At 40.4% G+C, this 19737-nt stretch overlaps 1 protein-coding gene across 6 annotated transcripts in view; it reads right to left on the bottom strand.

Annotated features, from left to right (window-relative positions):
* Nucleotides 1-19737, bottom strand: part of OSBPL8 (oxysterol binding protein like 8) — a 166639-nt gene that overhangs the window by 77717 nt on the left and 69185 nt on the right. The window contains exons 1-2 of one of the 6 annotated variants that reach the window (XM_075012548.1): nucleotides 5378-5579; nucleotides 916-1161 (exon numbers count right to left, since the gene is read on the bottom strand). The exons of 3 other annotated variants lie outside the window; for them this stretch is intronic. In XM_075012548.1, the coding sequence (XP_074868649.1) occupies nucleotides 916-1060 (145 nt within the window). In that variant the 5' untranslated portion in view covers nucleotides 1061-1161; nucleotides 5378-5579. Of the gene's footprint in view, nucleotides 1-915; nucleotides 1162-5377; nucleotides 5580-19737 lie in introns of those variants that run through there. 2 more of the 6 variants (XM_075012567.1, XM_075012557.1) reach the window with 2 other exon arrangements.

Raw genomic sequence — 19737 nt, 5'->3', positions numbered from 1 at the left:
ATGGCCATTTTTACATTATAACTGAAAAGCAGAATAGTACTTCAGACTGACAATGCTTGGAAATAGATTTTAAAATTTAAATTTCCTTAACTACAATATAGGAATATATGCCCACTCACACTTATTTGAATCACACTTCTGTAAATGTACAATGAAAAGTTTTAAAAAAAAAAATCTACCAAATATCTCATTAAAGTATTATTAATAATGTTCCCTGCATATATTGACCTGTAAGGACAGGTTGAAATGTATGATCAAGATGAGATTCAAGATATTCTGCAAAAAAAACACTGGAGACCTCTACATACCCAAAAAAAGGGGGGGATGCAATTCAGAGCAAAAGTAACTTTAGCTCCCTGACTTCAGAAATAACAAGCAGTCCTCTGACACCTTAAAGACTAACACATTTATTAGGTCATGAGTTTTTGGGGGTACAACCCACTTCCTCAGATGAATCTGAGCAAGACCACTGACATTTTGTGTGTGGACTTTGCAGTAGTTACTGTGGAACTGCTAAAAACTACCCAATTAAAAACATCCACGTCTCACTTTAAGAGGCCTTAGTGGACATTCTCTCCCCATTGTGCAAATTTTCAGTTGCATAAAACTGCTTCTTGTATGCAAATCAAGACACAGCAATACCTTCTCTAGTCAAGCATGTACATAATTCCTTCTAAATGGTTATTCTGCCTGAAACAAGCTAGCTTATTCACCCATGTATCAAAGCTACAAAATTTCTGCTCTTCCGACAATCAGATTTCATTCAGAAGTATGTCTTGAATATTCACTCTAGTTTTTCGTAATACCAGCTTCTTAATAAATGATCTTCACCTAAACGTAATGATTTGAGGTTTTAAGTCTTGCTTTTTTGTTTCAAGTAAGCTTTACTGATCAAGAGTGAGACAAAAAACAAACCTGGTAAAGCAGGAGAAAGTTCATAGCATCCTCCAAACGAAGCATTACGGACAAGTTTTCGGACATCAGATCGTGCAGGAAGCACACTAGGCGAAACCCCAGCACATGAAGAAAACCTACGTCGCAGAGGACCCTCTTCCTTCATGAGTTGGATGGTCTGTGTAAGGTTTATGTTCACTCAGACGGCTGGTTAGCATTAACTGGTTGGAACAAGAATGTTGCAGTAATAGACTTGTACCTCACGTTCTGATGAGTAAGATCACAAGGGAACAGACAAAAAGGACAGAGTGGTACACACTGGTGTGAGGAGACAGAGGATTTCAAAAACGTCAGCCACAGAGACATTGTAGGCTCAAATTGTGTTGCTGCAGATTCCCAAGAAACCGAAAGTGGAACGGATTGTCCATCCCTCTCACTTTCCTATTTCAGCAATATTTCAGTCTAATTCAGTCAGTACACCTCAAGGCAACCTGTTCAGCACCATTCACTGGGCACTAGATAATTCATTTCTTAGAGTTTCAGAACAGATCTGTCAAATAGACTCTGCTTCCTGTGTTTCCTGAGCCCCAAAATTACACTGTATAAAGACTAACTTGTGATCTAATGTAGTAATGTGGATTTCCTCTTTGGCACTTCATTTGAAAAATATACCCTCATGAATAAAGGAGAAGGCAGTCAATGTTAGTAGTGGTTAAATTCTACTTTTAGCTTACGCTTTTGCTAGCCACTGTTTTCACTGATGATTACTGTATATTCTAAAAAAATATAAAAGCTACAATTCAAAGCGAGAGATGTACTTTGATAGTCTTTGCAAATAACAATCCCATATAAACCTATTAAGATTACATGTTAATGGAGAACAACTCATTTGCTAAGAGTTAAAAACTTAAGCCAATATTAGTCTTCAAAATTGGTATAAATGTCAAACATCGTAAAAAAGACTAGGGATTTTAAGTCCCTCAATTTGTGAATGCCCAACTGGGCACATTTTAGAGATGCCTGGTTTTCAGAGAGCAAATGCTTAGTCTTTGGGGGGCAGGGGTGAAAGCTGGGCATTCAAAAATGGAGGCACTCAAAATTAATTCAACAGTTGAATTTTTAGGCTTTTAACTTTTAATAATGAATGCCACAATACTAGCTGTCAGTGTCTAATTGTTAACATGGACCTGAATTCTCAATACTTATTTCAACTTTTAAACAGTCACTTTATTTTTAAAAGATATTTTATTCTAACATTTCATCTGTTAACTTCATTTGTACACTTCTGAGGCCCAACACAACACAGCCTCCACAAAAAAATAAAAAGAACCAGAATATTTGCTTAATCCAGAAACACTTATACCCAATAAATTTAATTTAGACTAATATTTCAGTGACTCACTTTTTAAACCCAATGTAAGCAGCCAAGCAATCCACTACTGATTTTTAAAAAATCATAGTTAACTCTGAGATGACCTTATAGCAATCTGATGACCCCAACCTAACCTGCCATTAGTCACACATGTAAAAATACAAATCAGTCTTTCCTCTCCCTACCAATCCATTTTAAGTGGTCAATTCTCCTGTTTCCCATACCTAACAATTAACACCATTCAAATTATCAGTAAGCAGTGCTAAACAGTTCGGTTTTCTTAAACACACCAACTCCCACAAGTTAATTTTCTTCACTGCTGGGTACTTTTCTGCTGGCTTCATTTTCTTACTATATAGCATCCAAGACCAATTTATTATGAAATCTGGTTTCTTTAGTATTTTCCAAATTAAAGTGAAAGATAAAACAGTTCTGCTGGGTTTCTTCCACCCACAAAGGCTATTTCTCTTTCATTGGAGAAAGCCATTCTCAAAATCAAGGGAACGATACTACAGTCTGTAATTCATGTTCAACCATTCCAAATATGTGGGGTGTTAAGCATCCTCAAGTCACACTGACTCATTAGATCACACCTAAATACAGCAGCCTGCAGTATTCTATTATCCTACAATAAAACAGTGCAAATTATGTACATGGCACATAAAAACAGCTTTCAATTTAGAAAAAAATTGTAGCTTTACTCCTCTCTGTGATGCTCTGAACTATGAAATAGTGCTCAACCCTCTTTTGACAGACTAATAATTTCTAACAATGGCAAGCAAGGCCTTAAAAAAGCATTGTGACTAATAGTCCCAACTCGTGCCATCCATAAAAAAACATAGCTCCATGTACCCAAGGGTAACATGAACAATAAATATGCCAGAACCTCACAAAAGGCTAAATATTCCAGTTTAGCAACATAGAGAGATCAACTTTTATGCTTATTGTCTCGATTAGCTCCCACACTTAAGAGATGCCAAGACAAAAATTTGTATTTCCACTTAAATGGTAAAGCTGTGACTTAATTCTTGCTACAATCTCCTGGCTTTACTTTTGTACTTCTGATGATCCATTTCATTATCTCATTAAAGATAATCCCTTTGGAAAAAAGATGCAATACTCATTTAATTTTCCTTAAAATTCCAAGGGAAACAGCCTGAGAATTATTTAAATCCTTCTGTGCAACAGGTGGACAATTTCACTTTGGAGTTAATGTGACAGGGAAAAATGTAATATTTTGTAGCACAGTGCATTCATATTATTAACCAGTATGCCCCTTAGCTTCAGCCTTTCAGTGTGTTGGATGGGAAAAGAAAAGTAGATTTTAAAAATCCTCATGGTATAGCTACAGCACTGTTATACCGTGGTAGACATGGGTACTAACACCTGTAGTCTAGTCAGCATTGTGACAGTAGGCAGCACAAGATGTGTTCTGCAATCTATGAGCTACAGAAACTGACTGCTGTGGTCTCAATATGTTCAGCCTGCCAGCTTTAAAGAAACCCTTCTGAATTTACTGCAACCAGCACCAGCCTCTTCTGCTAAGTGGGCACTTCACCACTTTGGGCAATGTCATAACCAAGCAGATTTTTACCACCTTCTGCATGACAACATTGACTTTCTTTTATGCCTCCGAACTTGAGATTTTTTAACTACAATCAGAATAAATTCAGAATGCCAATCACAGCAAGTGCTATCACCACTTAGAAAATGCAGAGATTTACCAGTCGTTTAAAACTGACAGAATGTTTTTAAAAGATTCCTAAGAGTCAAGACCTATTGCCTGCAAAATCACTGCAGCTATTAAACTGATGGTAATGTTCATGCATCCCATGTAAAGTCAAAGAGAAAAAGACTACAAAATTTCAACAAAACTACCATCAAGTTTATTTGCTAATAACTCAGCATTAATTGTGTGATAACTATTCTATAGTCTGAGTGCATCCAATCCAACGTACATCTGTATACGTAAGGTATTTAAGATTCTTTTTACCAGTAAGTTTAGCTGCTTCAAGTAAACAAGCACCTGATTAATATATCATTTATTTAGAAAAATTATGAAGTATGGTACTATACAAAACAGAGAACGAAGGAAAAAAACTGATGGTCTGAAATCGATAGAGTAAGGATTACTTTGAAAAGGGATATCTTCCAATGAAGAAGATTATAATCTACTATAGAACACAAAGTATGTCCTATATTTGTTTGCAATTAAATTAGGGCTTTTTTTTTTTTTTTTAAAAAAGTAATAAATTTAAAGCCAGATTAAAAAAAAGTCATACCCTGCTGTTAAGACATTCTTTTTTTTAGATTGCTTCAAATGGAATTAAATCTGAGTTCACAGAATAGAGACAATAAAAAGGTCCATGTGCCTTAACAGCACAGCAACATATTTTGAAAAGATTCCCTTTTTAATAAAAAAGGGAATTCATATAAAGGGAAAAATTACACCAGAAATATGGAGTTGATTATAAAAAAATCCCTGGATGATTTAAGTGTTAACAATAAACAAGCAAATTAAGTGACAAATCAATAGCACATACTGGACAACCGTTACTGAGCAAATAAAAACTTTTAAACAATTTACATACTATATAGAGAAGATTCTTGGCTGAGACAGCACACAGGCTCAGTCTACAGTACAATTTAAAAAAAATGTTACCACCGGTGCAATACCAGCCATAGATTCTCTTATCCAATATCCATACTTAGGAAAGCAAATAATTCCCTTGAATTCCTGAAACAGAGAAATCCTTAAACGAACAAACATATGGGAGGGTTTAGAAGAGGGGAAACAATCCTGGTCCTATTAAGTCTCTGGCAGAATATGGTCTGACATTCTACAATGCAATATTATCCAACTGGCCTCCTCAAAAATAGATCTGTAAACAATTTCACATTAGATAACATGAATCTGCAGCATGTGTACAACTCCTCACAGAATGTAACTGAACGGGGGGGGGGGGGGGGGGCGGAAATCAACCATTAACAGCAGTCAGATGCATCAAAATTGTTTCTATACAGCATGCATATTTACATATAATTTAAAAGCCACAATAATTGAGAAACCTTTTCTCCCCTGTCGATCAACAGGCTCTTTCAAATACATACTTGCCTTCAGACACCAGTGTGAATCACAAAGCAGATATCCTAGCCACAAAGCTATTCCTTTTGTAAGCACTGATAGTAGTCTGCTCTCAAAGCCAATTTACAAATATTCTTCCCTACCATTTAGTAATTCCAAACCAGGCACAATTTATGCTGAAGCACAATTCCTTCGATACTTATTATAATGCAAGTGCTTGCATCAAGAATCCCTGCAGCCTATACGTGGTTGTAGCCTGGTATTTTACTAGCTGCACTGTCCATCAGCTCCTCCCAGCAGAAATACGTAAACACGTTCACTACTCAGGTTTCAATAATTTTGGTCTCTGCAACACTTGTGAAATTCCAAGCAACAGTTCAGGTTCAAGTAGGTCAGCTTTGCTGAGATTTACTTGCAAAGAAAGCTTAGTTGAAAAAGTTCTTTCACATTAATCTGATACCTCTTAGAGCAGAATCCCATTAATATTATATCTTTCCAAAGCTGCTACCAATACTGAAATAGGTAAATACAATTATAACAAGCAGCAGCTCTCTATTCTATACATACTGGTTCTGAAATACAATCCTTTTATAACTTACATAAAGGGTATTCCGATTAATTTACAATTAAACAGTGTTTGCTATTTGAATAGCAGTCATGCTCTTAATATTTTTTAGAAAGACTCTCACACAGCAAAGTTTGCCTAATTAAATGTTAGCTTTAGATGATAAAAAGGCAGTCGTCATGTAGCACTTTAAAGACTAACAAAATAATTATTAGGTGATGAGCTTTCATGGGACAGACCCACTTCAAGTCTGGAAACTGTGATTAAAGTAAACTGGCACAACAAGAATTTAACAGAAAAAGGGGAAAACACAAGAATTGCTATCTCTATTGAGACCCAGGTGCAAAGTGTCAAATTTGAGAAACTCCAGTTCAGATGTCTCCCTTTGTGATTTGGTACTAATGCTTCTGTTTTAGGGGGCAGATTTTCAGGTCTTTAATGCTATGGCCTGCTCCACTGAAATGCTCACTGACATGTTTGTGCATATTCAGATTCCTACTGTCTGATTTGTGTCCATTCATTCTTTGGTGAAATGATTGTCCAGCCTGTCCAATATACATAGCAGAGGGTCACTGCTAGCACATGATGGCATATGTAACATTAGTGGAAGTACAGAGTATAAGCCCTGATCGCGTGACTGACATGGTTGGGTCCAGTGATCATGTCTCCAGAGTAAATATGTGGACAGAGTTAGCAAGGGGGTTTGTTGCAGGGACAATATTAGCATTTCTGTGATAGGGTGTGTGGTTGCTAGCGATAATTTTCCTGAGGTTAGATGGTTTCTGTAGGAAAACACAGGCCTCTCACCCAGGGCCACTGGGGGTATATCATGTTCCAGTATAGGTTGTAGACTGCTGTGTGCTCGAGGAGTTGGAGCAGGGGTCTATAGGTGATGACAAGTGGTGTTCTGTTATTAACCTTCTTGGGCCTATCCAGAAGTGTCTGGTTTCTGGGTCTCTAAAAATATCAATCACCTTACACACTACAAGGACATTTTCCCTATCTTGAATATTCATAGTGACCTCAGGCAGGTCACTTAATAGACACAAAGCAATTTTCTTCCCCCTTTTCCCCACCCTTTGCTCCTCCACCTCCTTCTGTCCTATGTAGCTGATTTGTCAGTTTTCATTTAATGTTTTTTTTGCTATATTTCTGTTAAAAAGGGTGCATAAAGAAATTCCGGGGTGGTGGGAATGCAAGGCAACCAGCCCCCACCCATCATTCCCTCCACCCAAAAGAAAAAGCCAGCCTTTGCTTCCAGCTCTCAGCCACTTCCATTTTATATGTGCAACCTGGCGCAGCTGCTATAAAAAGCAAGCAGCCAGCAAAGACTCACGTGGAGCTAGCTGCCTCCTGCAAAAGGTGAGAGAGGGCGGGTTGGAGAGCAATAGGGAAGGACGAGAAGGATGGGGTTAGACGGGAGGCTGGGGGTGCTTGGCTCGGGACAGGGGAAGGGCTCAGGCAGCACTGGCAGGGCTCAGGTGGCTCAGGCTGGCAGTCAGGTGGCTAGTCCCATCAGCACAAGGCTTGGGCAGCTGGTGAGCAGGTGGCTGGCCCCAGCAGCTGGCAGGCAGGTGGCCAGCCCCAGCAGTGCAGCACTCGGACAGGCAGCTCTAGCAGCACAAGGCTCAGGTGGGTGAGCAGCTCTGGGGGCTGGCACGGGGCTCAGAGAGCTGGCCACCTAGGGCTTCATCAGGCACCCACAAGGGGCCAATAAAAACTATTTGGTCTTAAACAACATTTTATACCAAGTTATGTCTATTTTAAATTACTAACAATTTTTTGTTAAAAGCGGGGTTTGATGATGGTAAAGAAGAGGTTGGGGGGGGTTCCCCTCAAAAATCAAAACAGGTGTGTTATGCCAAAAAGTTTGGGAACCACTTTTCAATTCTCATTGTGCCAGTTTAGTTTCATCAGAATTTCCAGACCTGAAGAAGTGGGTCTGTTCTACAAAAACTCATCACCTAATGAATTATTTTGTTAGTCTTTAAAGGGCTACAGCACTGTTTTTTTTGTTTTATAAAGATACAGACTAACAGGACTTCCGCTCTGTGACTATGGGCTTGTCTACACTAGCCCCCTTCAAAGGGGAGATGGTAATCAGCACAATTAGGAGGCAGCTAATGAGGTGCTGCAATGCATATGCAGCACCTCATTAGGATACTGGCCGCCATGGGAACTTCGAAGTTAGCAACTTCAAAGCACTGACAGGCAGTATGCACTGAACTTTGAAGTTCCCTTTTTGAAGTTTGGCGCGTAGTTCAAAGCGCTCATGGCTATACTGTGAAAAAGTGGGCTAGTATAGACAAGCCCTGTAATTTAGATTTTTTTTTCCCCAATCTAAATTAAAATGTATCATTTGGAGCTCTGCTTTAAAGCTCTTTATTTATGCTAGTGGAATCTTATTCACAATTTACCCATTAAATCAGTAAGATACCTATGCATAAGGGTCCTAAGAGTAAAACTCAAGTTCCATAAGACTGACTAATTACATTTCCAATATCTTGTGAAAGATGAGGTATACATATTAATAACTGAAGGAATCAGACTGTCAAATGACATTTAAATTCTATTGTTAAAGGTAACAGATTTGTTCAGGGCTTCTTTGTGGTGGCTGATGTGGCAACATGTTCAGTTGCAACAGTAAGATTTGGGTTCAAGAAATACATCAGAGCTACCTTCCTCTTACTCCTAACTCAAAAGAGCTCAGACGTTTTGTGAGTATCAATTAGTATGGGCCAGCAACACTATTTGCTCAATACTCCTTCTGATGTGATGATTCGGATAGAGGAAATGGATACGGGGCATGTAGTTTATTGTCTCAACCTAATTTAAGGAGTATAATGAATCTCACATACGAGACAAAACTGAAGATGTAACGTCAGAATGAGGCAGACTACATGAAAAATAGCTTCTCTGGGGGAGGCAGAAGGAGTACAAAGACACTGTAAAAATTCCCAAAGAAGCCAGAACTTAGGTATCTCTCAGGTGGTATAGCTTGTGAACAATTTTTTTTTCTTTCCTCAGTTCAATTTTTGAAAAAATAAAGTCACTATCTCCAAGATTAGAGATCAAACATGCTGGTCTCCTGATGGTGTTTTCAGGTCTGAACTGTGGGTAGTACTGTATTGATTCTAGGGATTACTAGAGATTAGTCTCTCAGCAAATTCATTCTTGTAGCTCTTCAGGGAGCACAGTAAAATTACGTTCTTTGTTTTGTTATGAAAAATAGTGTGCTTAAGAGATTAGCCAAATCTTCCTTTGAGATAGCTTATATATTATACTGTTTACTCCATTTGACAATTAACTGGTTCTCTGATTTCATTTTATATTCTTAAACAGCATAATCATAAAATAATGGCTAACCTTGACTCATCAACAAGGGATCATCACAGAAGTCACTCACATAACTAAAGGTCTTGGAGATGAAAGAATACGATAGTCTGTTTAATGTCTCAGAGGGGTTGCTGTGTTAGTCTGTATCTTCACAAAACAAAGCAAGCAGTCCTGCAGCACCTTAAAGGCTAACAGTATTATGTATTAGGTAATAAACTGTCATGGGTAAGACCCACTTCATCAGATTATGTCAAATGGTGTTTTCTTTGTAAACTATTTGCAAACTCCCCTGTTTTTTTCCACTCAAGAATCCACCAAGGGTTTCAGCAAACAAAAACAAGTGCACTAATTCTACAAATCACACATAGTTGACAAAGACTTTCAGAAAGCAACCCTAAAAAGCACAGATGGAGGAGTTATTCTCGAGATACAAAGGGTTACAACATGGAGTACAACGGAATGAATGAAGAAAATGTAGGCTGACTATCAGCGAGAGCTTACTAACAAGTTACCTTAGTGTAGCTGCAGAGAATTTAACAAGTGGTAGGAATCCCATCATCTTACATTTAACACCAGACTGGAGAAAGCACTAGTACATTTACTCTAACTTTGTAGTGACAGGAGGATGGCCTGAACTAAAATGATGATCCTCAGCAGCTTTCACAAATTCAAGGACTTGTCTACAACTTGGGCTGATGGACACTATAGGGTTGTAAATCCTGAAGTTCACTATCATGATTGACATTCATTAGTCCTTGTAGCTCCTTCTAATTTGCACTGAAATGTTCACTAGTGAATATTATAGAGCACTACTAGGATCTATACAGACCACTGTGCAACACAAATGTGCAATACCTGACTGTAAAGACAAGGAAATTTCAATTACAGAGTTCTTTGCAGCACTAAAAAGAATGAAAATTTTAATGCATTACTACTACGGTAGGCTACTGCCTGTCCTCCCCATGACCGATACCAATAACTTTTTAACACCCAATTCCGTAGTCTTCATCATGAAAAGTTTCCACTTATCTGAGATCAACAGGAGTTTGTGTAAAAGTATTGAAGATTCATAGAACTGAACCTCACTGAAAAATGGCTACTAGTAATACCAGCACAAGTGCAGTAACTTGAACTTATAATTGGGAGGCATATTAAGAATAAACAGATTTGAAAGCAAACACAACGTATTTGTGAGCATATCCCCACGTGCTCTAGCCTGCAGCATCTGACCTAAAGAAATGAAAAGAATCAGTGGAAGAGAGACATATTTCTTTCTGAATACTCAGTCTGTGTACAGGCAGGACAGCTAGAAACACCTATAAAGAAGATACAGCAGTCTCCTTATGGGCTCAGAAATGGTCTCTGAAACTGTAGGTTAAATTATAAAGGATGAATATATACAAACAATAAATACATAGGGGCCAAACTAAAAAGGTGAAGCCCCATGAGGGATAGCTCAGTGGTTTGAGCACTGGTGTGCTAAACCCAGAGTTGTGAGTTGAATCCTTGAGGGGGCCATTTAGGGATCTGGGGCAAATAGGTTTAAAACAAATTGTCAGGGATGGTGATAGGTTGTGTTATGAGTGGAGGGGACTGGATTCAATGACCTCTGAAGGTCCTTTCCAGCCCTGTGAGCTAGGTACATCTCCATATATTCATTTAGAAATAATTTAAAAAGTTGCGTTCTATGTGCCCTTATTTTAAAAAAGGATGCAACATTCAGAGCACTTCGGGTGATTTCCAGTCATACTTGCACTCCTCAATCAGTTAGGAACTTTAGAGAAGTAAGGGTGAGATTTTCATGAATGGTAAAAATGCATCTAACAGCAAAAGTAAATTAATTTCTAGATTACATTTCAGAGTTAATTCCATTTGCTTTCTGCATTATGGAGATTTTTTCCCTCTTGGAAAACATTAAATGCTCTATAGGTTGAATCTCTCTAGTCCAGCATACTTGCATCTGGCAACATCTGTGGTCTGGCATGACTTTAGTCAGCCAGATGACTACTTATCATGGGTGTAAGCAAGTTTCTCGTGGTCTCAAAGTTGGTTTACAGCCACTAGTCCTGGTTCTCAATGTTCTGGGCTGTTATTCAGCTGTAATTTACCCCTAAATGTCTTCTAAGAGCCCCGTCAGCAGTGGAAGTGTTGGCAATGCTACTAGACAATACTAATTTCCTGTGATTTGGCAGCAGTCAGGTCCCAAGGGTGCCAGACTACAGCAGTTTGACCTGTAGCTGTTTTCATGATATGGATACTTCTAGCTGAGCAGAAGTCACTTATTGGACATACTTCTAATATTGCCCAGTGCAGGTGCACAAGTAGAATTTTTAAATATTGCTATAAAACTGTTTGAAGGTGTTCAGACAATGTTGTCACTGAGACAATTATTGCAACATTCACATCTTGAAGAGCACCATCACAACTGGTGCACTTCTTGGTAGCCTTGCCAAGCACTGACAGCTTAGAGACTGCATTACCATTCAAGCGCCCACCTATGTTAGGACCGAAGAGTATTTATGAGGCTTTCCTATACTCTGCCCAGTGTACCAAGGTCAGGCCAGCAAACCATGGCAGAAAGGGGGAAAGGCAGTTCAGGACACAGCTGAGCTAAGGGAAAGAAGGCAAACAGCTGATTAATCACCCAGGTGAAAGCAGCAGGGAGGGAATGTAATTAATTAGTGAGGGCCAGCTGGTGAAAGCCAACATGCCAAAGAGGGCTTTTAAAAAGCTGTCCCAGTCAGGGAAGGAAATGGGAGTGAAAGAAAAGAGGTGGAAGAGACAGGGATGCAGTTGAGAGAGAGGGAGAAACATCACAGGCAAACATCACAGGCAAGAGACCAGCAGAGTTTGAAGAAGAGGGGAGTAGGGAGGGAGTAGTTCCAAGGAGTGCCTGGACTCCTCCCCCTTCCTCCCCTCCCCTGGCAAGACTGCAAGCCCTGACAGTGGCTAGGGAATGGAAAAACTCAACCAGCCCAGAAAGACAGAGGTGAGTACAGCCTAAACCCCCAGCCACAGGGAGAGGCACAAGGCCCTGGCAAGACACTGGGAGGAGAGGTCAGAAGGGAGGAGATACCATATCACAGTTGTCTCTAAGCAAGTATCAGAGGACTTCAGTCACCAGGGATGCCACTACACTTATTTGTTCAAGCACTGAATTCACATCTGTACAGAAACGTACACTGGTCAATTCATCTGTATTAATTAACACATTAAAGTTAAAGTACCAACAAGAACCTCTTATATAAGCACCAAATGAGACAATTAGGAGGAGGGCAGAGTACCAATGAAATTACTATCATAGTATGCTCTATCCTGTTGCTTTTATAAATCTTTTCCAAGCAGTGTTACTTCTTTTTTCAAACTTCACAGATCTCTTTCAGTTATGTTGGTAAGCAAAAGCAGGGACATTAAAGAACACAATGACTGATTACATATATATCACCAAGCATGATGGTTCTGTTAGGGGCTTTAAAAAAAAGTATGGGGAAGCTAAATATACAGGTACTGCATTGATCACCTATAAGGTTTATTAATATTTAAGTTAGAGAACTTTTACCAAAAGACTGTTCCCAGGTAAGTACAGACCGCAGCATGCATCAGGAGACTGTATCTGTTGCAATGACATATTAGCCACTTTTTTACCATAATTAGCAGTCTGAGCGGAAGACCATGGCAAAATAAATGCAGAAAAACTCTGAACAGAACAAAGTAGTAAGTCAGTGTATTTTTGGCTGACTTCACTAACATCTCATCTTGATTCTCCAGAAATATATTTAAAACATTTTGCCATTCAGTCAAAACAGAAACCAAAACACAACAAAAACTCCAAGTTAACTGGTGCAAATAGATACAACTAAGAGAATATTTTTATTTAATTAAAGAAATGTGTATCCAAGGCCATAACCACCTGAACACACCATTAACTACATAATTACAGTTCAACCCCCTTAAATAGTCAGTCTGCTAGGAACTCAGTCAGCCATCTACAAAAGCTTCTTCCTGCTCCACCTAAGCAGCATACCTCGCTATATTCTCCAAGAAACCGAACACAGCTGCCTTTGCAACATGGCCAGCATATCAAACAAAAATTCTGACTGTTACACTCTTTAATATCTGGCAGCCCCAGGACTAGGAGGTTGACGGATATTCAAATATTATGAATAAGAGAGAGGTATACCTAGCAATGCATAACACTAAAGAAAAACAAGATTAGCTATTAAGAAACAAACAAAAATGTATGCAGAGTGCTTTATTTACCAATAGTAGAATTGTACACTGTAAACTTATTCTGTATTTACCTGAATTTACTTTCACTATACTGTACTAATGAAAAATATAATTAAAATTTACTTAGTTAAAATTCCAGTTATTTGAGAGTTTTAGATAATAGAATGCCAGATTTGAAAGTGTTTACTGTAGTATGTTCAGGAAGGTTTAGTAAATTAATCATATCAGATTCAGATCTACAACAGAAAGACCCTGGGAGTTCAAGAAGGAGAAAAAAAAAAACTCTCTCTCTCTCTCTCTCTCTCTCTCTCTCTCTCTCTAACATAAAAAGGGACTTAAACTTCTTACCTGCAGTTTCTTTCAAACTTCTCTAATATACTTTCGCTATCTAAAAGGGCTGCAAGAGTCATCAAACCAAACTCTCTACCAAAATGCAGGATTCACTGTGTCTTAATCAGGGGTGGACAAACTTTTTGGCCTGAGGGCTAACAAGGGCATGGAAATTATATCGAGGGCCAGGTAGGGGAGGTAGTCCCCTCCCAAATAGCAAGGGATGGCCCAGCCACTGCCCCTTATCCAGCTGCTAGAGATTATCCCATCTTCCTGCAAGTATCTGCCAATTAAATATTATATGCCTTGCTCTAGTAGCTTCTCAAGTATTGATGGCAGATTGACTCAGATGAACAGCATCAGCCCTCACTGATTTGAATTTATTATTTATTCAAATCAATCAGAAGATCTCACATCTTCTTTACCTATCCAGATATGTACCCTTTTCTCTTTGTTGTCAATGGTAACTTTACTAGTTCTGTTGTTAGAAGTTATTTTGTGAGAAGACTAGAAATGAGCAGTTCTAACTTCCTATCATCTTCCATTACCTGTTGAAACAGATAGAGTGCCCACTGACAAATCTTGTAAGAGATCAGAGGTGAGCTAACTTTTTACATCAGGCTCCACTTTTCATCCCTGAAATTAGCAGGGCCCTGTAGCCAGACATGAACTCCCCATTTGTCCTTTTCCTTCTTCTCCCCCCCCACTGGGAGAGACAGAGGGAGACAGGCAGCCTTTGATGCCCTGGGAATACAGGTGTGCTGTCTCACCCAGACTCTCTACCATACATAGAAACCAGACAGTGAATGGTCTAGTTAATGGCCGCCCTTCTGGCTGATATCGGTAATTGACACACCTGATCACTGCCCCAGGAAGAACGGGGAACCTCCGCCCATTACCTCCAAATGGGTTCAAACACATTCCTCCCTGATTGGCCACTTGAGACCAGGAAGAAGCCTACGTGACCAAAGGGGTATAAAGAGGGGTTTGGCAGCCCACGCCCTTTGAGCTCCAATCACCTACACCTGCTGGCCAGGTCCGGTATTGACTCCTGAGACTGGGGACACCTGGTTCATATCCACTTCTTCCCAAAGGATTGAGAGAAAGATTCTGGGTCACATCGGATCTATGAGGCAGGGGTAAGAATTACACCTGTATTACATTTCTTTCCTATAGGAATTGAGGGAAAGACTCTGGTTCCACCAGGTCTAAGAGGCAGGGGTGAACATCACACCTGCAACGTGCCTTTCTTGTGTACACATTACTTGTATTAATTTAAGCTAGCTACTTTGTCTAAAACTTTTTAGTTAAATTGTTTCTATCTTTGTATAAATAAAAGGTAATTGTTAAAGCCCCTAATAAGTGTAATTTTCCTCTTGCTGCTGTACCTGAACTAAGCGCAAACCAAAGAACCCAGCCTGCCCTGGCTGCTTAGCGTAGCTGCAGGTGCGGCATCACCCCCTTTGCCCCACCAGACCTTTAGCTGGCACCTGGGCATCGGCTCACAGGCCCCCAGCCCTCAACCTGTCTAAAGTAAACCAAACACATGGAAATTTTGATTATGTTCATATTAAAAAACCCTTTTGGCATGTGTAAGAAAATAAGTATATATAACAAAAACTTTATTAATCAGTATATAAATGCAAATACACATACATAAAAACAGTAACATATTTCAACATTTTTCATGAGCTTCAGACCCAGCAGTTGGTTGTGCTGCACCCCCCTTTTGGAATTTCACACATATGCTCTAGGGCATAAAATGTCATGAAGATGGGCATCAAACTTCATGTGGCTGTTTTACTTATGTCTTTGAGAGGTATGCCCTGGAAGGAGGCTGTAGTGGTAGCTTGTGCCTAGCAGATCGAGGCTGTATCCCTGCAGAGGAAGGCAGGCCAAACAGCTAGAAGAAGAGTTTCACGCAGTCAGAAATCCAACTGGATAGTCTCTCAGCTATTGCAATGAATAGTCAAGGGGACTTTCTGATAGGCTTTGTTTTCTGCAGGTAGAAGGCCAATGCATGCCTGAAACTCAGGGAACAGAGGCAACATTCCTGTGTTGAGGCGTGCGACATTAGAAAGAAAAGACGTAAGTGGTATATCCCCTGCATAGAAATGCAGGGTCTAGACGTAGGGATATTTTCTTAGAGGCTAAGGAAAATAATTCTTCTCCCTCCTCTTTGAGGCACCCTTTTAGGTACTTGAAAGCTACTATCATGCTCCCTCTCAGCCTTCTCTTTTCCAAACTAAACAAACAATTATTTTAATCTTCAGCTTAACAAGGTCCTGGCTCGGATGACTTGGTGGGGGTTGATCCTGCTTAAAGCAGGGGGCTGGACTAGATGACCTCCTGAGGTCCCTTCCAGCCCTATGATTCTCTCATGTCTGGTCCATTAATCATTTTAGTTGCTTCTCTCTGGGTTGTCTGCAACATCTCCACGTCTTTCCAAAAATGTTGCGCCCAGAACTGGACAGAGTACACCAGTGGGGGCCTAATCAGAATGATGCTGTTCACTTCCTGAAACCTGTCTGGGGGAAGGTATGTGTACCACACTGTACATCAAAACAGCACAAAACAGCTACCACACTGTAGCCCTCATCTACTGAGATTCAGGGACTTGCCATGGGGTTGGAATGTGAACACTAGGCTGCCCTGCTGCAGCAGGAAGCCCTGAGCCTCATTGTGAGACAGATCAAAGTACGTGGTCCGCAAGCCACAGGTTCCCCATCCCTGATTTAAATACTGGCTAGTACAGTAAGGGCTGAGTTTTAGATTGTACACTTACCTTGTATTTTCTTTGAAAACTCTCTCTGAACTCTAATATCTACCACTTATAGGCTACGTCTACACGTGCACCCAACTTCGAAATAGCTTATTTCGATGTTGCGACATCGAAATAGGCTATTTCGATGAATAACATCTACACGTCCTCCAGGGCTGGCAACGTCGATGTTCAACTTCGACGTTGCTCAGCCCAACATCGAAATAGGCACAGCGAGGGAACGTCTACACGGCAAAGTAGCACACATCGAAATAAGGGAGCCAGGCACAGCTGCAGACAGGGTCACGGGGCGGACTCAACAGCAAGTCGCTCCCTTAAAGGGCCCCTCCCAGACACACTTTCATTAAACAGTGCAAGATACACAGAGCCAACAACTAGTTGCAGACCCTGTATACGCAGCACGGACCCCCAGCTGCAGCAGCAGCAGCCAGAAGCCCTGGGCTAAGGGCTGCTGCCCACGGTGACCACAGAGCCCCGCAAGGGCTGGAGAGAGAGTATCTCTCAACCCCCCAGCTGATGGCCGCCATGGAGGACCCCGCTATTTCGATGTTGCGGGACGCGGATCGTCTACACGTCCCTACTTCGATGTTGAACGTCGAAGTAGGGCGTTATTCCCATCCGCTCATGGGGTTAGCGACTTCGACGTCTCGCCGCCTAACGTCGATTTCAACTTCGAAATAGCGCCCAACACGTGTAGACGTGACGGGTGCTATTTCGAAGTTACTGCCGCTACTTCGAAGTAGCGTGCACGTGTAGACGCAGCCATAATCACATAAAAGCTCTTTCCATAGTTAATACCTCTGTTTTACATTTTACCCAAAACATGGTTTATTTGAAGTGCTTGGGATGTTTTATGTTTCTGTTTGATGGAAAAGAAGATTAAATCCAATCATTTGAGCTGGCATAGGTTGTCCCAGAAAGGAATTAAGTAACAAGTTGAAATATTTCATCTCTCTCTCTCACACACACACACACACACACACACACACACTTTTCAGTAACAGTCCCACATTGTACCATGCCACTTAGTCCAGTCAAGGACTAACAAACCTCTTGGCATCATCATATCTCCCTGAAGTACTTTTAAAAAAATGTGTAAATATTCTTTCACAAAATTCTTATATGTAACTGTAGCCTATAAGTATATATATTTGGATTTATAGCTTGTAAGCCTATAATCAAGCTTATCTATTCTCTAAGGCTAAAGCTACACTAAGATTTCTATTTCAAGATACGTTTGTATCCCAAAATAGAAACACTGTAGCCAAACACTGAGTTCAAAATAGCAGGGCTATTTTGAGCATAGCATTTCATTCGTTCCAGCTACTCCTATTGTGAGAGGGATGGGGAAAGTTCAAACTAAGTTACCTCAAAATAACTTATGCAATTTGCACAACACAAATGGCACAAATTACTTCAAGATAAAGCTACAGTGTAGCCCTAGCTCAAACACCTATTCTCTAAAAAATCATTTGCTCTTTCTTTCTATTCTAGCAGTAATGCAAGGACCTACAGATTACTGGCCTGTAAGAAGTTAGATTTAGCATTTTTTTATATTTGGATATATGTGAGTATATAGGAATTTCCAGCCCTCCTAATTAGGTTAGTCTAACCATGAAGAGGTCGGTGTGACACAGAATGGTGACTTTTTTTTTTGTGATGTCTAAAGATGCCAAAAATACAATGGAAAGATGCCAAAAATACAATGGCTCTGTCAGACAGGACATCCTGCTTTACCATACAGTAGAAGTGGGCACATCATACGGTACTTCTCAAAGATGCAAACCACAGATGTTTATTTTAGGAATCTGTCCATGAGGACAGGAAGTGACATTTCATGCATGTTCAAAGGGCTGTCAGTATAAGCCTCCAGTCAAATGTGCATACCCTCAAATCTTAGGGTATGGAAGTCTAGTTTTGATTTTGGGAGGCCTGGCTGAAATGACAAAGTCTCTACCACCTGACAGCAGATAGTATTAGGGTATCGTTCTTCTTGCTCAGAGAGGATTTTCTTGCTCCAATTTTTTTTTTAGTCTCTTCTGTTCTCTCATAATAGCACCACTTTAAATCTTTCAGTTTCCTCTGCTTTAATACTCTCTCACCTTTCACCAATCAGCCAAGTGAGGCTTGTCCTTCAGGTATGCAAGTCTTCAGGACAGAGCATGAGTATGGTGTTATGCTAGGCCAGTATTTTCCAATTTTATCTGGCCATGGAAACCTTTTAAACTCAGAAGAATTTTGTGGAACCCCATACTCCCCCTCAGTACCCAAACCTGCCCCCACATCTCTGGGCTTTACCTACTCAGTCCTCAGCCCCCAAAACCCAACCCCCTCCCCAGGATTAACCCCCCTCAGCCTCAAACCCGCCCCCACCCTCCTCAGGATTAACCTCTCTGTCCCAAACCTGCCCCCAGGACTAACTCATCTGTGGCACTGGCTGGGGAGCCTACATTTGGCAGCAACATTCACCCAGTGGGAATGAAGGCTAGCATGGAGATGTTCCACTGGTGTTGGTGAGCCATACCATGCCCACCGGAGGGGTGTGGCCACTCAGGAAGTTGGGTGAGTGAAGGTCTCTCTGCAGCTCCCTGCCCTGTCATCGCTGAAATAATGGAACTAAATTCAGTTGGTTTAACGTCCGGATCCCTGATGCCAGCCATTACACCAATTAAACTTAGTTCTACTGTTTCAGTGGCAGCAGGGCAGGGAGCCACAGAGGACTTTTCTTGCAGAATCCTTACTTTCACTTTGCAGAACCCTAGGGTTCTGTGGAACACCATATAGGAAACACTGTGCTAGGTATACTCCAGCTGCACTTTTGTTACCAATTGCAGGGATTGAATCTGTTTGTGTTTCTCGTCCTATGCATTTTGTTGTGTGATTTTTAATACCCATTGCAATAAAAATTGTTCTGCTTTTGTACTGCTTACAGTGTACATGGGATTGCTGCAAGTCTCAAGACCTACCTGCGGACACAGAGTTCTTTTACCGCTTAATATCTGTAGTCCACAGTGGAAAGCAAACTTCGAAATTCTCAGGTCAGATTGGCAAGTCAACACTCAAAAAACATTCCTAATCAAATTCCCAACTCCAGTCAGTGACAAACAGTTACAAGATTACATGCAGAACACAAGAAGCCCTGT

The sequence above is a fragment of the Carettochelys insculpta genome, chromosome 1, assembly GCF_033958435.1.
Source record: "Carettochelys insculpta isolate YL-2023 chromosome 1, ASM3395843v1, whole genome shotgun sequence".
NCBI lineage: Eukaryota > Metazoa > Chordata > Testudines > Carettochelyidae > Carettochelys > Carettochelys insculpta.
The sequence above is the reverse complement of the archived record's forward strand: the minus strand, read 5'-3'. Positions and strand labels throughout refer to the sequence as shown.